The sequence below is a fragment of the Neofelis nebulosa genome, chromosome 3, assembly GCF_028018385.1.
Source record: "Neofelis nebulosa isolate mNeoNeb1 chromosome 3, mNeoNeb1.pri, whole genome shotgun sequence".
Taxonomy (NCBI): Eukaryota; Metazoa; Chordata; class Mammalia; order Carnivora; family Felidae; genus Neofelis; species Neofelis nebulosa.
The window spans coordinates 82,715,838-82,737,574 of record NC_080784.1 but is presented as its reverse complement, the minus strand read 5'-3'; the positions used below and the strand labels follow the sequence as shown (position 1 = coordinate 82,737,574).

General features: G+C 40.7%; 1 protein-coding gene across 10 annotated transcripts in view; it reads right to left on the bottom strand.

Annotated features, from left to right (window-relative positions):
* Positions 1-21,737, bottom strand: part of ZNF827 (zinc finger protein 827) — a 176,757-nt gene that overhangs the window by 41,527 nt on the left and 113,493 nt on the right. For all 10 annotated transcript variants that reach the window (XR_009259272.1, XR_009259273.1, XM_058721252.1 and 7 more), the window contains exon 8: positions 21,549-21,652. Coding sequence is in view for 8 of the 10 variants with exons in the window: in XM_058721252.1 (XP_058577235.1) it covers positions 21,549-21,652 (104 nt within the window). In the remaining 2 variants the exon portion in view is untranslated. The remainder of the gene's footprint in view (positions 1-21,548; positions 21,653-21,737) is intronic.

Here is a 21,737-nt window from a genome sequence, read left to right as displayed (position 1 = left end):
ACATGTTTACACACAGCTGAAGTGGTATCATCTAATTTGTATATGTGGTCTGTGAGTTTCAGCTTTCCACATGCCCTCTGTACACATCTGCCAACACCCGAGGCAGGGTTTCTACCTCGGCACTATTGACATTTGGGCCAGATAATTCTTTGTTGTGGGGTCTGTCCTGTGCACTGTAGGACGTTTAATAGCACTGCTGGCTTCTACCAACTAGACGCCAGGGGCATCTGCCCTCTGAATCATGACAATGAAACACCCCCCCGTTGAGAACCCTACAATTCGTGTATCCTGGGGCGGGGGGGGGGGGAAGCTTTGGGGAGAGCAGAGATTGTGACTATTTGAATTCTAGCAGAGATATAGACAGGTAGGTCCTTAATATACTTTTTGTGATAGTGGTGCCCTGGTGATTACAGGGGCAAGGAGCATGAGCTGAGTCTTATTTTTTAAATTAAGAAGTTCACTGAGCTTTCAATAAGAAAATTCACAGGGCAGTAAAAAAGTCATAGGCATAATTCCAAGCACATTTAACTCTTAGTCCAACTTCCGCTATCCAAGGTTAAGATGGAAATAATTGCCCATGTGAAGTGAAAAAAAAAAAAAAAACCCTCTATGTATGAATAGAATTCTTTCATAGAAACTTTAATGATAGTAGAAAATTTGACCCTGCAGAACTGAGAGCACTGCCTTACTAAACTTCCAGTTCCTTTTAGCCTTTATATGTTGCTAGCTCCATAGTTTCAGACATTTGGATATTATGTATATGTTACCAGTGAGAATGATTTGCAGGTATGTTCAACCATGGAAGCTTTTTTAGCCCCACCAGTCACGTTCTACCATGGTACCTCTGGCAGTCCTTAGCACTGAATCTATTCTGACGAATGGAACTTTTCTATGTTCCATGGGATCAGCCTATTCGAGGCAAATAATACCTTCAAGATCTCTCTCTTATTAGGAAGAGAGGGGAGGAAGTGTATTCTGAAAAGATACGTCAGTCCTGTCACCTGGTCCTGAGATGGAACTCTGGGGGTGAAGTGAGGAAAAAGCTGTCACCTTGCATTTCTTTCAGATCACTACACTCATCAGGAAGGTCCCCAGCACCTTTGGCATAATTCCTGATTGTCAGGGTGTGGCAAGCCAATCAATTTGACGTTCATTTTCATCAACAAAGCAGAAGTAATGCCCCCAGGGTGGGATGAAAATGACATTATGTTTTAATTGAGAGAATTCTCTCTTTGCTGATTTCTGGAGTGGGTGGAATCCAAGATATTTTTTCTTTTCTCCTTCAGTACTACATATGCTTTTAAAAGCTTAGCTCATTGCTGCAATCCATCATTTCCGGCAACCAAAAAACTCCATTATTTCATTCCAAGCATTTTACCATTCAGGGAGGTGGGGGGGGGGGGGCGGGGATGGCACTGGGAGGGGGATGGCAGGAAGGGTGATCTGCTATTCATAGGAAGAGATTATTTAAAAAAATGGAAATTAAAGGCAACATACTGGGAAGAGGGGGTTATTTATCCCTTATCTAACACACTGAATAAGAATGAAGGCTGGGCATTGTCATGGCTAACCTAATATCTAAGAAGGTGCAAAACCAAGGACTAGTTTCAGATACAAGGACCTTAACAGCTCAAGTAATGACAGATTTTTAAAAATTTCTTTTTCCTCCCACTTAAGTTCACTTTGTCATCACTGTAAGATTTTGAAAAGCCATTCACAGACATTTGTTCTTCAATGAAATTCACTCAAATGTAAAACATCATTCCTTTGTCTTTCTTACCTAGATACAAGCCATGTATTACCAGACCACGCTGGGAAAGGGTTTCGTTCCTTGTGTTTTGTTTGTTTTTACTAGAGTAAGGTGCAGCTTCAAAGGTCTAGTTCTGTAGTGGTCCGGTTATTTCAACACAAATGGGATTTTGGATCCATAACGTGTTTGGCACAAACCAGCCTGCTGAATCAAAACCAAAGATGGCAGTTCTTGGATTTGCCAGAAAGGAACTCAAAGGTGGGAGATGACTCCAGGTATCCTTATCTGTGAGTCTAGTGATGTCCAAATTTCTGGTTGTGACTCACTGGCAGATCATGAAATGAACTTAGTGGGTCTCAACCACCATAAAAAAAGGTAAAATACAATCGGACAGATTAGAAAATATTATATATGGTACATGTGTGAAGATTGTTTCATTCATCTGTCTTTGTCCATTAATCAACCAACCTCTCTGCATATTTTATGTTGCCATTTATCTATTTTAAAGTTTATTTCTTTTGAGAGAGAGAGAGACAGCACGAGTGGGGGAGGGGCAAAGAAAGGGAGAGAGGGAGGGAGAGACAGAGAGAGAGAGAGAGAGAGAGAGAGAGAGACAGAGAATCTCAAGCAGGTTCCACACTGTCAGCACAGAACCTGATGCAAGGCTGGAACCCACAAAACTGCAAGATCATGGCCTGGGTGGAAACCAAGAGTCAGATGTTTAACTGACTGAGCCACCAGGGGCCCCTTTTTTACACTGTCATTTAGCACACACAAACACATACTCATCTATAAACATGAAATTTACTCTGCGTTTTTTGTCAAAAAAGCTTGAAAGGTAACAACTCAGTACATCATTCGACCTACTTTGTTATGATAAAGTTTCTTAAGAGTCCAACTCTACGAAACCCAGTACATAAAACAACAGATACCCTTTTCCTAGTGCAGATTTACAACTCATTCTCCCAGAAATCTCTTCAATCCCACCCACCTCAGCAATTTAAAAAAAAAAAAAAAAAGAGCCTAACCTTGTTACCACCTGCAAGAGGGTAAAAAAAAATCACTTCTTTGCTAGCAAACAGTGTATCAAAATCACTTCATAGTTCTTCAGTTGCACAAACCAACAGTCATGTTGGAATCCGGCTGTTTGCAAAAGGATTTAGAAAGCGTTATGGATGTAATCTGAGAGGAGTTAATATCATCATCTCTAGAATGTCAACCACACAATCTGACCTGTGAGACGTCTTCTCTGCCTTCCTTCTGAGCAGGGAGGTTTTTCCAATTGATCAAAGGATTCCTTATGAATCAGTGTATATGACTCCCCAAGACTCTAAGAACGTAATAGAGTCAGCAATATCATTTAGCTTGAGCCAGTAATGATTTCCCAAAGGTCTAACTCCAGGTTTATCCCAGTTCCCCAATAAAACAAAAATGACTTCAATGCATTCAGTGTGCTAAGGACACAAGAACATTCTGGTAGGTTATTTCTGCATACAAAAAAAAAAAAAAAATCCAGTTTCTCAACAGGGATTCAGTTTTCCTTACATTCATTTCTTTTTGTTATAACTTGTTCTAATATATGGTGTGCTTCCCAGAAGAGGGGCCACCATTACTAGGGAACAATTAGTTGACTAAGAACTTCCTTTTTTTAACTATAAAATCTCTTAAGTGGAAATTTCTGTTTAAAATTGCGAATCCCTTTTAGAGAGTTTTGACCAGTCTGCTCTCCCACACAACAATTAAATGAACACACACACACACTCCCAGTGAAAACGGACATCAACATCAACGGACCACTTGTAAAGGTTTGTCTCTCCACCGTCACCCTTTACCCCAGTGAATCCTGAAGCTTGCATCATCTTGGAGGAAACTGCAATTCACAGCTCACTCAATATTCAGCTCAATATTCAGCTCAATATTAAGTAGTCAACCTCACAGCTTGCCAGCAAGGAGTGGAGTGCTTATTTTATCATTGAAACATATTATCTCACTCCCTATTTCAAAAAACTGCCTTTGAATGGCTTGGCTGAAAGATGGTATGGTAGCAGGTCTAGACTTAGAGAGTCGCCTCCACTATTCTGGTGGCCAAAACCAAAACAACGAAACAAAACACATACACACACACCACTTTAAAATGTAGCAGCTGAGGGGCGCCTGGGTGGCTCAGTCGGTTAAGCGTCCGACTTCGGCTCAGGTCATGATCTCGCGGTCCGTGAGTTCGAGCCCCGCGTCGGGCTCTGTGCTGACAGCTCAGAGCCTGGAGCCTGTTTCAGATTCTGTGTCTCCCTCTCTCTGACCCTCCCCCATTCATGCTCTGTCTCTCTCTGTCTCAAAAATAAATAAACGTTAAAAAATAAAAATAAAAAAAAAATAAAATGTAGCAGCTGAAATATATATTGATATAATACAAGTCTTGAAAAGTCTATGAAGAATCTACATGTCCTCAGATATTGTGGATAACAAAATATTTTCTATTTTTTAATTTTTTTTTTTTCAACGTTTTTTATTTATTTTTGGGACAGAGAGAGACAGAGCATGAACGGGGGAGGGGCAGAGAGAGAGGGAGACACAGAATCGGAAACAGGCTCCAGGCTCCGAGCCATCGGCCCAGAGCCTGACGCGGGGCTCGAACTCACGGACCGCGAGATCGTGACCTGGCTGAAGTCGGACGCTTAACCGACTGCGCCACCCAGGCGCCCCAACAAAATATTTTTTAAAAGGGAGTTCAACATCTTAGGATTATTGGAGATAGGTGTGGTGTGGTGCATATGCCGAAAGGTTGTCTTGTACCTGAATCCATCAGTGATGGTGGTCATTCTTACTTAGTTATTAGGTTTTTGATACTTTAGTACTTGGTGGTCTTTCTAAGTATGGAAGGTAAAGAAATTCCTTATTCAGTACCGTTTCCATGAATGGGGCAAAGGTGAATCCCCTACTCCAAAAAAACTCACAGTATGCACTAGCACATATAGGCCCTTCTGATGGTCAGTAATGCATGTATGTAACAAATATTTAGGAATTCCGTCGTAAATAATGAATTTTATTGTGGCACACAATATAATTGGGCATAACATTTGTAAAATGCTGTCATTAGTGGTTTTAGGATTGTAAATCACCTCTTCAATGCCAGAACTGGCAAAACACGCGTATACAATAGCCTCTAGGCACACTTTGTAAGCATCTGTTAGAGTAATTTGCAGTTTTATTGGTGAATTCATAGTTCCCTGACACAGCTCTTTAGAAATAATACTGGAGCAAGTCTTGTGTGAAGCTGAAGTCACCTTTCTCATGAAAGCATTCTCTTTTCTACAATGATTTCTAAATAATGAATCTGTCTTATGGTTGCTTTTAAAAATTTCTAATCTCAAACTCTGTAACTTTCTGAGTCTTTTATTTTTTTTTTTTAATTTTTTTTTTCAACGTTTTTTATTTATTTTTGGGACAGAGAGAGACAGAGCATGAACGGGGGAGGGGCAGAGAGAGAGAGGGAGACACAGAATCGGAAGCAGGCTCCAGGCTCCGAGCCATCAGCCCAGAGCCTGACGCGGGGCTCGAACTCACGGACCGCGAGATCGTGACCTGGCTGAAGTCGGACGCTTAACCGACTGCGCCACCCAGGCGCCCCTGTAACTTTCTGAGTCTTTTAATATTACGTTGAGTTTTGTATACTTTTTCCCATAAATATTCAGTTAAAATAGCTAGATAGCCATTTTTAAGTAATTGGGAAAGAAAATCAAACTTTCAAATAAACATAATAAAAATATACTCTCTTTTAGAATAACTTAATAGTAAGAAAAATTAAATGAGAGAAATCTTGGGCAAAACTTACCATCAATAATTAATTATTAAAGGGATATGCACAGATCCCATCCACTATAAAAATAATACTCAGCAAATTCAATTAACTTTCCTTGCCTCTCTTATCTTTCTGCAGGCCTCTCTGTTTCCATTAAGCCTTTCAGGGGACTTTATTCGGGCTTTAAAGATTAAACAAGAAAGAGTCGGATTAATTTTTTAAAATGGAAGTGAGATTATGCCATTTCTCTGCTCAAAACATTCCTCTGGTTCCTGGCATGCTTACAATGAAAGCCCAAGGCCCTGCTATTCACCAGGAGGCCCTATAAGCTATTCTCCTTTATTTCCTTCCAGCCTCCCCTCTCTTCTGGCTGTCACTTCCTGTGCCAAATGCACCCTCACCCCAGGGCCTTGTTATGACTGCTTCCTTTACCCAGAACACTCTCTCCCACATGGCTTGACAAGACTCGTTCCTGAACTGGCTCCAGGGTCTGCTTGATACTTTTTCTCTCTCTTAGGGAGAGCTTTCTCTACCACCCTACCTTGGGTGACCCCTTCCCAACCACCTTCTCCCTACCTTGCTTAGTTTTCCCATGATGTTATTATATATTACATTTAACACGAATAACATGTTTTTATGATATTATGTATGTGTGTGTACATATTATACTCACCCAGTATAATTATTTGTTTGTTGTCTGCCTCTCTCCCTTGAGCGTAAACCCCATAAGGACAGAGACCCTTTGTTCATTGCTGTTCCCCAGGACAACAAAAGTACTTGGTATACAATAGCTGCTCAATAAGTATTTGTTGAATGAGTCAGTGAACTTTCTTTTCATCTCAGTGGTACACACACCTTAGCATAGCTTCCTACACTGTTTATCAGATATGTAATGATACTCAGATCCTTTTATATTTAATTCTCGTTTCATAACATCTCAGTGTCCCCCTGACACTGATGGAGCAGAATGAAAACAATCGAAGGGGAAAGTCAATGAACTGGTCTGCAGCCACTGAGGTCATTTTTCTAATTGATTAGGAAACAAAAAAGATGCGACAGAAATGTGAATGCTTATTATTTTGATAGAACTACTGAAAATACCCTCCAGAGCAGCTATTAGTTTATTAATTATACCTTGACGAATGACATTTATGAGACCAGCCGTGCAACACAATAGTACAGCGGAGTGTTCCCTTGAACACTATTTCCACGACCAAGTTAAATAAGATGGTGCGCAGTACTTCTTTGACAGCTGGCGCCCTAAGATAAATTTAATTCATTAATCTCCCTCGTGAGGTTAAAAATAAGTAACCATCCTGAGACTTCAACCACTCCTCAAGTGAGCTGAGTAAGTACCTGACATGAAACATGTATTTAAATGACTGTGGTCATATTTGTATTTCATATGAGGGTTTCACAGCTCTTTGGTAGTAACTTGCAGGATATTTAACATAAAATTTTGGAAATGACTCTGCCAATATTTGTTCGCGGTAACACAAGATGTTTAGGAGCCTTGGACAAAAGACCTACCTTGCATGTGACCATAATAATTATTATAGTGTAACTCAAAACACCGGGAACCTTATCTTTGTTCCTTAACACCTTACTCCCTCTAATAAATTAGGTTTTTTTTTTTTTCCTTTATAAAAGTGTTCCGTGCTCATTACAGAGAACAAGAAGAACAGAGACAAGTGGGGGAAAAAAAAGAAACACAACCACAGATCCATCACCACCCCTTAAAGACAACTGCTATGAACATCTTGGTGAACTTTCATTTTATTCCTTTTTCATGTCCAAATGCCTCTTAAAAAAAAAAAAAAAACATTAATTACTATGAAAGGCATGTAATTCAAGGCAAGTCTTAGTATGACACCAGTGATGATATTTTTAAAATACCACATTTTCGAGTGATAAAAGTAACAGTTGGGAGATAGACCGGAGTGCTTTAAAAATTAACATTTTTCATAAAAATGAAAACCAATTTGGCCAAAAATAGTGTCAAAAATAACTTTCACATACCGAAAGCATGCCTACATGTTAAAAGCATTTGCAAGAGTACACATTTTTTTTTTTTCTGAGTAAAATTTTCCCCTGCTTTTCTTTTGGCAAGTACCTACAGAGCACATACAAACTTAGTGAGCAAGAAAATAATTGGTAGGAGTCATTTTGTCTGAAAGACAAAATAGTTACCTAAAATCCATATAACCAATTAATTCCTGCCACCATACTCTAGCAAAGACTGACAGCCAGAGTTTGGACCTAATCTTTTTTTGTAAATCATTCTCCCTCTGGGCTATCTGACTCCCTAATTATTCTACTTCCCCCAGCCCCATTCTCATTTCTATAAAACTGTTGATTTCCTAGATAACCTCACCAATGCCTTCTCCCCACTCCCCCACCCCCACCCATTCATGAATCTTTCCATTGAACATCCCTGAGCCTAATTCCATTCAAGTTAAAAGAGAACCAACTGATTGAGTGACTCATTCCTGGATACTTAAGGCAAGAACTAGATTCTGCAGATGGATGAGTCATCTTGACTGGAAAGCCTGGATGGGAAAGAGTATCTGAGGGTGCGTGTAACAGAGGATGGGGAAATCGTGAAGGTAGTAGGTGCCAATAAATACAAGATGTTAAAACAGTATTCCCTAGTTTGAGGTACTTTGATATCTTAAGATGGGTTCTACTTTCCAAAGACCATTTACAAGCCCCCCCCACCCCCACCCCCGCCCCCAACATCTCTTCTAGCTGAAAATATTTCCATTCACTTTTGTTGCTTTTAGGTAACAAAAAGGTTGATCTCCTTGTCCAAAGCTCCAGGCATTTTCTCGTGATAGAAACTTCCAGAAAGATCTGGTGTCAACCATTGAGGACCAGAATATAGAAGATAATTTCTCCTTTGTTCAAAATGAAAGGAGCTTATTGAGGTTTTCTGATTACAAAAATAATATATGCTTATTGTAAAAATGTCAGTCCATAAAATAAAAGTAAAAATCACTCGAAACCCTAAGTAAATGGAGACAACAGTTAATATTTCTGCATCTACTCTTCCTGATTTTTTTCCTGTATGCACACATTTTATAAACGATAGGATCATTCCATTCAAGGGGATTTGTAACCTGCTTTATAAATAGTCACTTAACTGGCTTCTGGCTGGGACTGCTCACTGAGGTAAGATGGCTAAGAGTCACTGTTTTATCTCTATTTTCAGTAGTTCACTTACTTTACAGATTATTCATTAAGGCCTAAAGTCATCATGTGTAAATGACAGATTCTAAAAAAAAAAACCAAAAACCAAAACATGATTTGAACACATACTTTACTTTTTTAAGTTTTTAGAAGTTATAAAGGTAATGTAAATTCATGGTAAAAAAAAAATAGAATAAAGGATACAAACTGAAAAATAAAAGAATACCTTTCCCTTACTATCTCTCTCCTCCCAAACCCAGTCCTTTTCACTCTTCAGGGGTAACCACTATGAACAGTTTATCTGTTGAGAAATTATCCATGTACACCCATGCATATTATGTGCACATAAATGTACCACCTCTTTTTTTTTTTTTTTTTTTTTACCATAAATGGGATCATGTTACACCTGTTGTCTGCAGCCAGTTTTTTGTGTTTGTTTTTCTAAATCTAACATTATCTCTTGGACATCCGTTCAAATACATTTCTATAGATTCCCTTCATCTTTTTTTTAATGGCTATTGTTTCCCACAGAATGTCCCATGGCTCATTTCATCAACTTCCTACCTATGGACATTGAATTTGTTTCAAATCTTTATGCTGCACATCTTATACAGCACATCTCTGTCCATATACCTTACATCCTTGTCCACATACTATAGTGTTACTTGTTCAAGTCTATTTGTAGATTAAATTCCTAGAATGGGACATCAGATTCCAAGCTCACAAAATAACACCGGAGCATCATAATTCTCTGTAACTTAGAGGACTCCTTTCTTTTTTACATGTTTAATAGAGTATTTAATGGAACTACCGCCTCAGGTAACCCCCACAATGGCTCACAATAGAAAAAAAGGAAGGAAAAGACTGAGATGAGATAGAATGCAGAAACATTTGAGACAGCATGTAGCTGAGGGCAAAATGGCGTGCATGGGAGTTAATTTCCATCTGTAGTAGGGCTAACTGTTGTTTCTTGCAGAGGTGAGGATAAAGGTATAAGGCTAGGGAGCTGTGTAGTCTGAGAGCTGTAGAAAACGGCTCCTCTCTTCATGTGGAAGAAACACTTGAGGAAGTGTCAAAAGATTTGTGGAACATGTTTCCAAGCAAGAGAAAAAAGCCATGTACAACTTTTTAATGATTTGAAAGAAAAAAAAAAAAGATGTTTTCATTTCATGGGCTGTCCAAATTCCAGGATTCAGGCCTGAATTCAAATCTGTCTCACACAAAGCTTGCCTCTAGTCTTTATGAGACACTACTATGTGAACTTTTGCCCTATTTGGATCAAAAGATAACACTGTCCTTCAATAAAATAATTTACATTAAACAAGAAGCTTATTTGATAAAGCAGTTGGCTCACGGATGCGGAAAAATTCTATATGAAATAATTCTAAACTTTTAAAATGAGGTTAATGACACAGGGAATTTTAGGCCTGGGAAGTTTATTATTAAACATGAAAATCAGTGTAATAGTCAATGGAATACTACTTGGCAATGAGAAAGAATGAAATATGGCCTTTTGTAGCAACTTGGATGGAACTGGAGAGTGTTATGCTAAGTGAAATAAGTCATACAGAGAAAGACAGATACCATATGTTTTCACTCTTATGTGGATCCCGAGAAACTTAACAGAAGACCATGGGGGAGGGGAAGGAAAATAAAAAAAGTTAGGGAGGGAGCCAAACCATAAGAGACTCTTAAAAACTGACAATAAGGGTTGATGGGGGGGGGGGGGTGGGAGGGAGGGGAAAGGGGGTGATGGGCATTGAGGAGGGCACCTGTTGGGATGAGCACTGGGTGTTGTATGGAAACCAATTTGCAATACATTTCATATTAAAAAAAATTAAAAAAAAATAAGAAAATCAGTGTAATAGTAACCGTAATTCAAGTATTGACTTTTCACATCAAACCAACTAAACTCTTCTTGTACCTCCATTATCCACTCTCTGCCTTTGGAAGTTTCTTTGGTGGTTGGCAGTTAGATCTATATCCAAGGTGAAAAAAAATGAACACAACAGCCCGGCAATCTTTCTCTTGTCAAACCAAACTGTTTAATGCTAAAAAAGAGAGTTACATCATGGTAGTGTGCTACTCATATTAGACAGAGAGACCAACTATATTTGGAAAGGGCTTTACTGCACATCTTATATTTATAAAGGGATCCATTTTTATCTGTAGTCAAAAACAGATCTGTGTGATAATCAAAGCCTTATCAGATCTCTCTTTAGAACATTTAACACTAGTTCTTACAAACTAATGGTTTTTCAACAATATGTTTTCCTCCCAAGATCTGATTAGCAACTATATTAGGTGCTAGCCTCTGGGAGACATAATGGTCAACAAGACAGTTTATGCCCACAAAAGAGCTTGCAGTTAATCAAGAAGGTGATGAGTAAACAGGGAATTCTAAATATCCAAGGACATGAAAGGAAGTGGTATCTAATCCAGTTTTGGAGTGGCAGGGAACGATTTCCAAAGAAAACACAGGCTATTAAAAAACCAACCAAACAGGCAGCATACAGGAGAGTGCACGAGCAAAGTGTAGACTTTATCTAGAGGGCAATGGGAAGTCAGCAGGGCTGAGAGGGACACGATGAGATCCGCCTTCTAGAAAGACTAGGACTTGATGATGGAGAGAAGGGAATGGTGGGAGTGACCCTGGACATAGGGAGACCAGCCAGAGGCTGTTGTTGTAATCCAGAGGACCAATGATGGAGACTTGAATGAAGTTCTTGGCAGTTGGGACTGAAAGAGAAGAATGCGTTTAGGAGAGGTAGGAGGTAGGATCTATGCAGGAGGAAAGGTAACTGAATGGAAGTGGAGGGTGCAGAAGAGGTAATAATGAGAGCTGATGCAGCAAATGCTGCCATTCCTGCCCTCCCTTCCTCAGTGATCACATGGCCTTTACTGCTTCAATGCTGCCTTCCCGCTGCCAGCACCTGCATATATCCGCCAAGGATTTTTCTCTAGCCACTGAAGCCTGCTTTGCTCACCTGTGCTGGAGACCACAGTGTGAGGGAATTGACTCCTGAGAGTGGGTTTAAGTGATCGATGGTAGACCACATAAACATCCCAGCTCTCTTAACCTACTGGGGAAGAAAGTCTGAGGCCTTCCGTTGCGTGAAATTACCCTCCAGTTGTCCACAGCAGGTGACCTGTTGGATGACAGTCCCCTTATTGGATGCCTTCTTTCCCTTGGCTCGCTTCCTCATTCCTCTCCCAGTGTTTCCTGCGTCACTTCCTACAGAACTACTTGCACTCAACTTTTTGTCTCAGGATCTGCTCCTAAGCAAACCCAAACAAATGGTGTCCAACTTTAAGGTTTGTGTCATGGTGGGTGATGATGATGATGCTATCCACTAAAACAGAAAACAACAGAATAGAGAGGAGGGTTTTAATCAATCAACCAATTGACTTTTGGAAGGGACAGGGGAAGGTAGGGGAAAATGGTATGCTTTGTTTGGGACCTGTTGAATGGCAAGTGGTTGAGGGACCTCTGCATGGGATGTCTCAATAGAACTCCAGCAGATGGTACAGTGGACCAAATATCATGAAGCAAATTCAAAGACTGCCCATACTTTTGTGCTTCTAGTTAAGTTTTCTTTTCTGGAAGATAAATTGAGAACAGAAATGATAAGTACTCTGCTAAAGGAAAGACGCTGCATAAGCCAAAAAATGAAGCCCCTGACTGTCATTCCTATAATGACATCAAGAAACGGGCTGTGGTGTGATGTGGGGGTGTCTCTCTTACCACCGAGAAGCACTCATTTGGCCCTACATATGGGAATACAGAATGGGTTTGTTTAAATGAAAATATATGGTCTAGTTTGCAACGATTTTTCTCTTTTTTTCTATCCCGGTTACCGGAGGGCAGTTGCTGCCCTGAAAAGGAATAAACACAAAGAAGAAATTGCATGAAATGAGAATATGTATTTTTGATAGCAAAGGAATGGAAAGACATATTGTATACACAGAATAGGCCTTGTAGATTGAATTAGCCAGTCCCAAACTGAAGCCAGAGGTTACTACATTCCCATTTTCAAACAAATACTCTTCATCATCCATTACACATACTTGAGAATTTGGCCTTTTATTCATTCTCAAGGTGCTTCAATAGTCTTTGCAAAAGTAAAATCACGACCACAGGCACTGCTGAGGCCTTGTAAATGGGGTGCAGAAAATTTTATGGGAGCATATACACATTTGTTGTGTTCACAGGAAGACGCAGGGCCGGGGCCAAAGTGGTCACAGCCCCCGGGGCTTTTGGATGTTACATTTCCCACAAAGAACAAACATGAAAGTGTTGATGATTATCTTCGATACCAAGTGATTCAACCCCTGTGCCATCTGGGCGGAGATAAAGAGGCTTGGTCAAACAACCACAGTTGTTTTCTGGTCCTGTCTTTGTCCTGTCTTTAGAGATAGCTCATGTGAGGCATCCAATAAATTTCTCCTTCGCAAAGCTAACCACCCATTAAAAAAGTGCACCTGCACTTCAGTGTGTGAACCCCACAAGTGTTGGTCTGCAGAGACCCCATTGGTTATAGTTTTGAGAAGGGCTAACCTGGATACAAAGTTGACAGTGATTAATGCAAGCCCCTTTTCTGCAAGGAGTTCTGAACGGAGTCAATAGCTCTTTTTTTAGAATTCACCCATGAATTCATTAGGCTGGTGAGGGATGGATGGGGCTAGTTCCGAGAACATCTTTTTTAGCTTCAAGTAACATCATCTAGATCAGGAAAATCCGAAACAATGAAAACTTTCCCTCTGGTAAACAGCTGGACAGACTACAGTTCATCTACTGCGAGTACATCAAAGAAATGCTATAAGCAATACAGAATAGCTTTCCAATTTGAAACACAACAGGAATCAGATATATCAGTCTACGTGTCATTTAGTTCAGGGCAATAAGTTCGTGCTACAAATGGAAATGCTCCTGCAGACTAAAAGGTGGATAATTGAAAGACTGCTGTCCTCATCATCACTGTCCTAGTCTCTGAAATGAACATGCACTCAGATTGATGGTTTGGAGGTGACCACTTGGCATCTAGACCCATCTATTTGTGAATAAGCCAATTAGCCCTAACAAATGCAGAAAGACTCATAGCGCACAGCTTGGTGAATTTTCACAAAATTACATAAGCATGTAATCAGCAGCCAGGTAAAGAAATGGAACATCCTTGGGGCGCCTGGGTGACTCAGTTCGTTGAGCATCCGACTTCAGCTCAGGTCATGATCTCACAGTTCATGGGTTCAAACCTTATATCGAGTTTTGCACTGATAGAGCAGATCCTGCTTCAGATCCTCCGTCTCCCTCTCCCTCTCCCTCCCCACCCACCTCTCTCCCCCTCCTTCCCTCGCACGTGCTCTCTCTCTCTCAAAAATAAACATTAAAAAAAAAAAAAGAAAGAAAGAAATGTAACATCCTGGCTTCCTAGAAACCCTTCTTGTGCCCCTTCCCAGCTGCTACCACCCCCAATACCGAATACTTATGGTGACTTGTCCCGTCGCCAACTCTTAGTGTGGGCGGTAGAATTTCAGGGGTAGAGACTGATTTTGCCCAGTTCCAGCATTATAGTGTGGGCCCTACCAAAAAAAATAAAGGCACCTGGGCTGAAGTTGACAGGACTGCTCCAGATGGTACACTTTTTTTTTTTTTATTATTATTTTTTATTTTTTATTTTTTAAAAATTTTTTAACGTTTGGGGCGCCTGGGTGGCGCAGTCGGTTAAGCGTCCGACTTCAGCCAGGTCACGATCTCGCAGTCCGTGAGTTCGAGCCCCGCGTCAGGCTCTGGGCTGATGGCTCGGAGCCTGGAGCCTGTTTCCGATTCTGTGTCTCCCTCTCTCTCTGCCCCTCCCCCGTTCATGCTCTGTCTCTCTCTGTCCCAAAAATAAATTTAAAAAAAAAAAAAAAAAAAAAAAAAAAAAATTTTTTAACGTTTATTTTTGAGACAGAGAGAGACAGAGCATGAATGGGGGAGGGTCAGAGAGAGAGGAAGACACAGAATCTGAAACAGGCTCCAGGCTCTGAGCAGTCAGCACAGAGCCTGACGCGGGGCTTGAACTCACAGACCGTGAGATCATGACCTGAGCGAAGTCGGACGCTTAACCGACTGAGCCACCCAGGCGCCCCTGGACATTTTGAAAAAGAAGGGATATGGAAGAAGCTTGGAGACCTTCTATCCTCTTTCTACTGGAAAGTGGGCTACACTTAACACCTGGGCTCTCCTGATTCCCAGTCTAGAACTTTTTCTTCTGTACTGCTGACTGGATCACCACTACCTTCAGCATTATGCGCTTTATTTAACCAAGAGGTTTTTACAGTTTCCTGAAACTATTTCTATGGTTCAGAGGATCTACTAAAAATGACTGAAAATAAACATTAACCCTTTCTTTAATTTTCTTAATTGAAAGAAGCATTTTAAGGGACTACGATTACCAGATATTTTAAAGGAAGAAAGAAAAGAAAGAAATGGAAGAGAAGAGGACAAAATTAGAATTAGAATTCTAATTAAAATTAGATCTAATTAGATCTAATTTTAATTAGAATTAGAATTCAAAATGTAGAATTAGAATTACATTGATAAACAAAATTACATTGATAAACCGAATATTCTTATCTTGTAACTTCTTTGAAGTATTTTACTTAAAGGGCTACTTTTTATTCCTAACTAAAAAAGGGTAATCCATCAGTGATACGTCAGATGCCAAATGTGGGTATATGTGAACAAATACCGTAGAGATGTGTTCCTTATGCTCACGGCCAGTGACACCTCACCTGACTTAGCAGGTGGCGTGACAGGGCACAAAGGAAGAAAATGTACTGTGTGCAGTTCCGGGTTTGAATTCCGGTGCTGCCGCTCACCAACGGCAGGACTTGTACAAGCTATTAAGCCTCTCCGAAAAAGGTCCTAGTACAGGTACAAGTACAGAGTGCTTCGTACTGGCTATTAAATCTCTCTGCAGAAGGTGCAGACTCCCAGTTATAAGACAACTAAGTCATGAGGACGTAACATACAGCATAGGTAACGCTATCGTATCGTTAATCTTTAAGTTACTGCCAGTGTAGAGCTTAGAAGTTCTCATCATGAGAAAAAAAGTGTGTCACTGTGTATGGTGATGGTACCACTTATTGTGGTAACCACTGTACAATATATATATATCAAATCATTATGTTGTCTACCTTAAACTAACACCATCTGATATGTCAATCATATCTCAATAAAATTGGAAAAGTTATTAAATCTCTCTGAACCTCCATTTAGTCATTTGTAAAGTAAACATAATTCCCATGTCTCGGTGAGTTGTTTTCAGAATTAAATGAAATGACATCGGTCCTGTGCCCTGATAATTACATTTGACCCTTGAACAACACAGGGGTATTGGGGTGCTGACCCCATGCAGCCGAAAATTGCATATAACTTCTGGCTCCCCAAAAACTTAACTACTGGTATTAACTATGGTATTAACAATAATACCATACTGTTGACTGGTAACCTTCCCAATAATATGGTTGATGAGCACATTATCTTGAATGTTATAGGTTATATGTACTGTATACAGTATTCTTACAATAAAGACGGCTAGAGAAAAGAAAATTAAGAAAATCATAAGGAAGAGAAAATACGTTTACAGTACTATACAGTGTTTACAAAAAAAAAAAAAAAAAAGCTGCATTTAAGTGGACCCGTGCAGTTCAAACCCGTGTTTTATTAGCTTCCTTCTCTGTATGCAACGAATGTGTGTAATCAAAAGGAGCTTAAGCTACAAAATGATACACACCAACAACACTCAAATGTTCTACTGTTTATCCGTGACTTAGTCTGAATTTAAAAAGAATACGCTGTGTTTGAAAAAGGATTAAAGAAAACACTTTGCTGTAATCTAGGACAGAGTTGTCTATCTGTCTGTCTGTCTGTCTGTCTCTGTCTCTCTCTCTGAGCTGGTTAAGTCTTAATGTAAAGGAAGGCGATGTGCACATCTTCAAAGCCAACAGTCTGAAAGAGGTCATTCCTATCTGGCCAGTAGCATGGCAGGCAGACAGTCCACTGTGGGTGCCCCTCGACGTGAGGCATCATTTGTTTCGATTTCAGTGAAGTATATGAGATGGTACCACTTAGATTAGATTGATGGGCAGAACAGAGAGAGGAAAATAGATTGAGAATTGGCCCAGTGACAAGGCAGACCACTCCAAACTGGTCTTGTTAGCTTCACAGCAGATCCTGATTGGCATACCAAGTCCTGGAAGGACCCAAACTCTCCCCATGTTCTGTACATCCTGTTTATGTGCTGTAAACAACAACGACAAAAAGTGTTGTTTTCTTTTTAAGGGGTTCTGGCAAATGATCGGGGCAGGGGTTTACAAATGTAATTGTTGATACGTTTTGCATTGTCTAACTCTAAGCTCGGTCTGAAATATCAAACAGAAGCATCAGTGACTCCAAACACTTTGAAAGAATTCCACAGAGACCCACATTTCCCTTCACACCCGCTCTGGTTGTGTTTTTGTTTTTTGGCTTAATACAGAGCAAACATACTGCGCCTTCAAAATCATAATAACACAAGAATTGAAGCTCCATATTGTTTAAAAGTAGTGCTGAGATATAAATTCTTCTCTTGATGGTCTTTGCTTATGGAAAGACGATGGGGAATTGTAAACAGCTGCAGGTACAATGGTACTAATGCATCCACTCCTTATACAGACCAGCCCTTGGTGCCCTGAAAAACACCCGATCTCACACTCTTTTTTCTATTAGTGTAAATCTTCTACAAAGTGAGACGACGACAAATTAGACAAAGTACATTAAATCATACATGGTCTGTAATTTCTATCTCCCCCATTATAGGAAAGTTCTTTTCTTCCTTTTGTAAAATCACCATCAGCAACACCACCACCCAGGGTGCACTCAGGCATCTATTCATGGCTTTAAGGATATTTTGTCCCCATGTCCCTCCAGCTGAAGGTGACAGGAGCTTTTAACTCATCATTTTATTAAGGATTCCTGGTGTTCCCTCTGTCTCAGACATTCACAGCAAGTGAAAATGTTAGGTCTTGGCTCATGAACATTCTTTGGTTCTCAGGAAAGTCAGTCTAGAAATAGTGGCAACGACGAAGGCCAGGACACCCTGAAGCTCTGTGTTTATTCTGTTTCTCTGGGATGGCGGCAGCTGTGTGTCTCAGACACCATCTGCCGAAGGCAAATGCCTAGTTAAGTGTGCTATTCTCGATGTCTTCGCAGTCCACAGCCCAACCCACCTCTCCCCACTTTGCTATCCCCCATGCTGCTTGCTTCACTCTCCACAGGCCTGCAATACAATCACAACACGCTGGGTGGGTCCCCTTGGTGTGGAGCTGTGGCGTCCTAAAGGGTGCTCTCGCGTGGCACGCCTCCCCTGCCCCACGGGCTTACTCCAGAAGTGTTTAGAAGATAATCTCATCCCCTTGATAGAAGGTATATAAATATATAAGCACATTATCTATGGTGTTTGAAAAGCCCCACAAACCTAAAAAGCATGTAGGTACCTGGACTCTTTGGGGATGAGAAGAAAGCTATGGGTCTTCAGCATTTGCTGAAGATTGAAACCAGACATGTTAAACCTCATTAATTATGGTCTCTACTAATTGGGAATCGGAGACAATTCTTTGGGCTGATATTTATCTTTGCATTATCTCTGGAAAGAAGAAGTTTGCTAAGTAACTAAAGAATAGAAATAACATTGTAATGGTAATGTTTAAACTACTGAAGAGAAGATTTCTGAGAACTCTGAGGCCTTTATTTATACAGTAACAACAAATTATTTTTTGCCTAGTCACTAAAGCCACCTGTCTCCTTCCTGGCTTCCCCATTTCTGCACAGACACTATTCCTCCCAATTCAACTTGCTCATAGCAAAGCTAACCAGTCTCCCAAACCCATGAACTGACCCTTTGTCTGCCTCTCTCACCAACCACTTCCTTTTCTCTTTAAACCCAGGTCCTCATCAATAATGTTGCCTTAGCATTAGAACATCCCCCATTGGACTCCTCTTTCTTGCCACATCTCCAATGATTCAGCAATCTGCTGCCCACTTGGTCTTCTGAAATTTTCTGTAGGAATCCATGACTCTTATACCCGTGAACCTCAAGGTCCTCAACTGTCGCTTTAATGTCTTTGCTTCCAGTACTGCATTTAGCAGAGTACTAGAATAATTGTAGGTCCACACTATCTAGCTGAGACCCCTGGGCTCTGATGTGTTTGGGACTCATACTTTCTCTTATTTTAGAATGATAATATGATGCCTGAGACATATTTTACATAACACTCCAGTGGGCCTTCATAGTCAAGCACGTTGATATTTCTGTAGCAAAATGTATGAATTTCACCCTTGGTAGTACATAAGGGCTATAAATCGCCTCCCATTAGGTTTTGACACTAAGTAACTTATTAAAAAAATTGCAGTTGGTGGAGCTTTTTGGATTTCAGAATTGTGGGAAAGGGACTGAGGAGCTGTAGTCAGAATACGATGGCCATTTATCACTATCCAGACTTGAAAGAAACGTTTTCTTGAAAAGTCTCCGTACTGCAATCTTTTGTTAATTCAGATCGGTCTTCTCCACAGTTAGCCCAAATTATTGAGGCTGTCCTCACAAAACATGTCTTCAGGTTATGGGAACTTTGTGATTACAAGGTTGTCCTTGTCATTTTTAATTTTTTTAATTTGACTCCATTTCTAAAACATTTTCAACTAGCTTATTTTTTTTTTAAAGTTCCTTGTTAGTTGTCTGTTTTAGCAAAATGTATACTCATTTTGTTTGTCCCCTGCCTAAATAAAGGCTCTTGGAAGTATAGACTGATTCTCCCTCAGAATGGTAGATTTACATTTCAAAAATCCCAGTTATGCTGACTTCCCACCCAAAATAAAAGTTAACTTTTTAAGTGAGTTTATCTAATTTGTAATAGGTCTATCCAGCAAACCACACAAACCTCTTCTATACACAGTGAAACATACACTGATATCACTCTTTGAGGTCGAGTTGTAACTTGACCAATAAAACCTTCTTAAAATATAGCCAAGCCAAACATTATTAGGGCAGCAATGCAGGGTTTGGATATACATCACGGGATGCTGGCTGTATGGGTCACAGCACTCTGACAGGCAGTTCCTAGGCAGTTATTTTGACATTAGAAAGTCACAATCCATCAACTTAACAGCAGGGTGATAATTTGGGGACTAGGGAGATGGCTATACAAAACGACACTGTGGGAAGCAAACAGTAGTTCAAATAGCTCCTGTTTGAGAATGAAGACATCAACTAAGCAAAATTTCTCTCCACCTCTAGAACCAGGTATAATGTAATGTGTTTTCGGGGTAGCGCGTTATCTATGGCGTTTGAAAAGCCCTGCAAACCTAAAAAGTATGTAAGTACCTGGACTCTTTGGAGATGAGAAGAAACGGGATCTGCCATGACAAGACTAAAGAGTGACAAAGAGTTGCATTTCCCCCCCCAGTGTTTGTCACAAACCACTTCCAGTGACCTGTGTGTGCTACCCCAAGCCAGTATTTCCTGAGATGCTTCTTGGCTCTTTCTGAATTGCAAAACATTCAGACTTCCAGCCATCTGTGACACCTGGCTCCCTGGGCGAGTGGGAGACACTTGGGCTTTATCGTTGCAGGGGTTCCTGGCCAATGACCCTGCTGTAAGCCCTTCCTGAACACTCGTGGCCTTGGTCTCCCATGCTCTCTTGGACAAATGAATGGGTGCAGAGGCCGTGGAGAGCTTCTGAAATTTTCTCAGTTGCTGGAACTAAAGTAACAACAGCAGGAAGCTTTCAGGCTGCTGCACTGGGGTTGGGGTGGGAGGTGGGAGGGTGAGGACTATGGGCTACCGTGCAGTGGTTCTCAAGTGTTCTCATCTCATAATAACTCTGAGAACACACAGACAAGCCCTGAGGGATGGCCATGCAATTGGGAAGGGGACAGAAAACACATCTTGCCTTCTACTCTAGAAAGGAGAGTAGATAATAAATTATGTATTGATGCTGAGATTGCAAAAAGGAACATTAGATGGATATATGCAGATACTCTGATTAAGAAGAGAGGCGGAGGGGCGCCTGGGTGGCGCAGTCGGTTAAGCGTCCGACTTCAGCCAGGTCACGATCTCGCGGTCCGTGAGTTCGAGCCCCGCGTCAGGCTCTGGGCTGATGGCTCGGAGCCTGGAGCCTGTTTCCGATTCTGTGTCTCCCTCTCTCTCTGCCCCTCCCCCGTTCATGCTCTGTCTCTCTCTGTCCCAAAAATAAAATAAAAAACGTTGAAAAAATTTAAAAAAAAAAAAAAAAAAAAAAAAAAGAAGAGAGGCGGAGTCCGGGTGTCGAGATTGTCTTAATGAGCTGTGCTGCCTCCATGGAAACCAGAGTGGTCTTTGTGGCCACCCACACCCCACTAGGGTCACGACCTTCCCTGCTGGCGATTAGTTCTTGCCACTGCCCTCCTATATCTTCCTGGCAGTCTGCCCGAAATACTAACAGTGTGTAAAGCAAATTACTTTCAGGTTATACTTAGCTCTTTCAAAGAAAAAGAAATTTGCTGTATGAACGAAACATCAGCAGGTAAAGAACAACGAGCTCCTAAAGCAAAAATGAAGCACTCGATTACTGCTGACCCTTGATTTTAATAAACCTTTGTGGCTGTTTAAATTGAGTTTCTCCTTTAAAAAAGAAAAACTAGCTTCAGACGAATAACTTCAGCACATAAGCTGAGAGTATCTGAGAATTTACACATTTCAGAAAAGTAATTTTAAGCAACCAACAGTAGAAGCAAAGTCAATAATGTTTCCATACCTGGCGCTGATATTCTTCCGTGAAGCACAGAGTCACTGGGCAGCAGGTCTTTCGAATTAGAGGTGAATGGTGATTGTCTAAATGTATCTTCTGAAAAGAAAGGGCTGGGGTGGGGAAAAGCAGAGCAAAGTTTAGGAAATCAAAGTTACTTACATTACCCAGAGCATCCGGCCCCAAAGACACACAGAC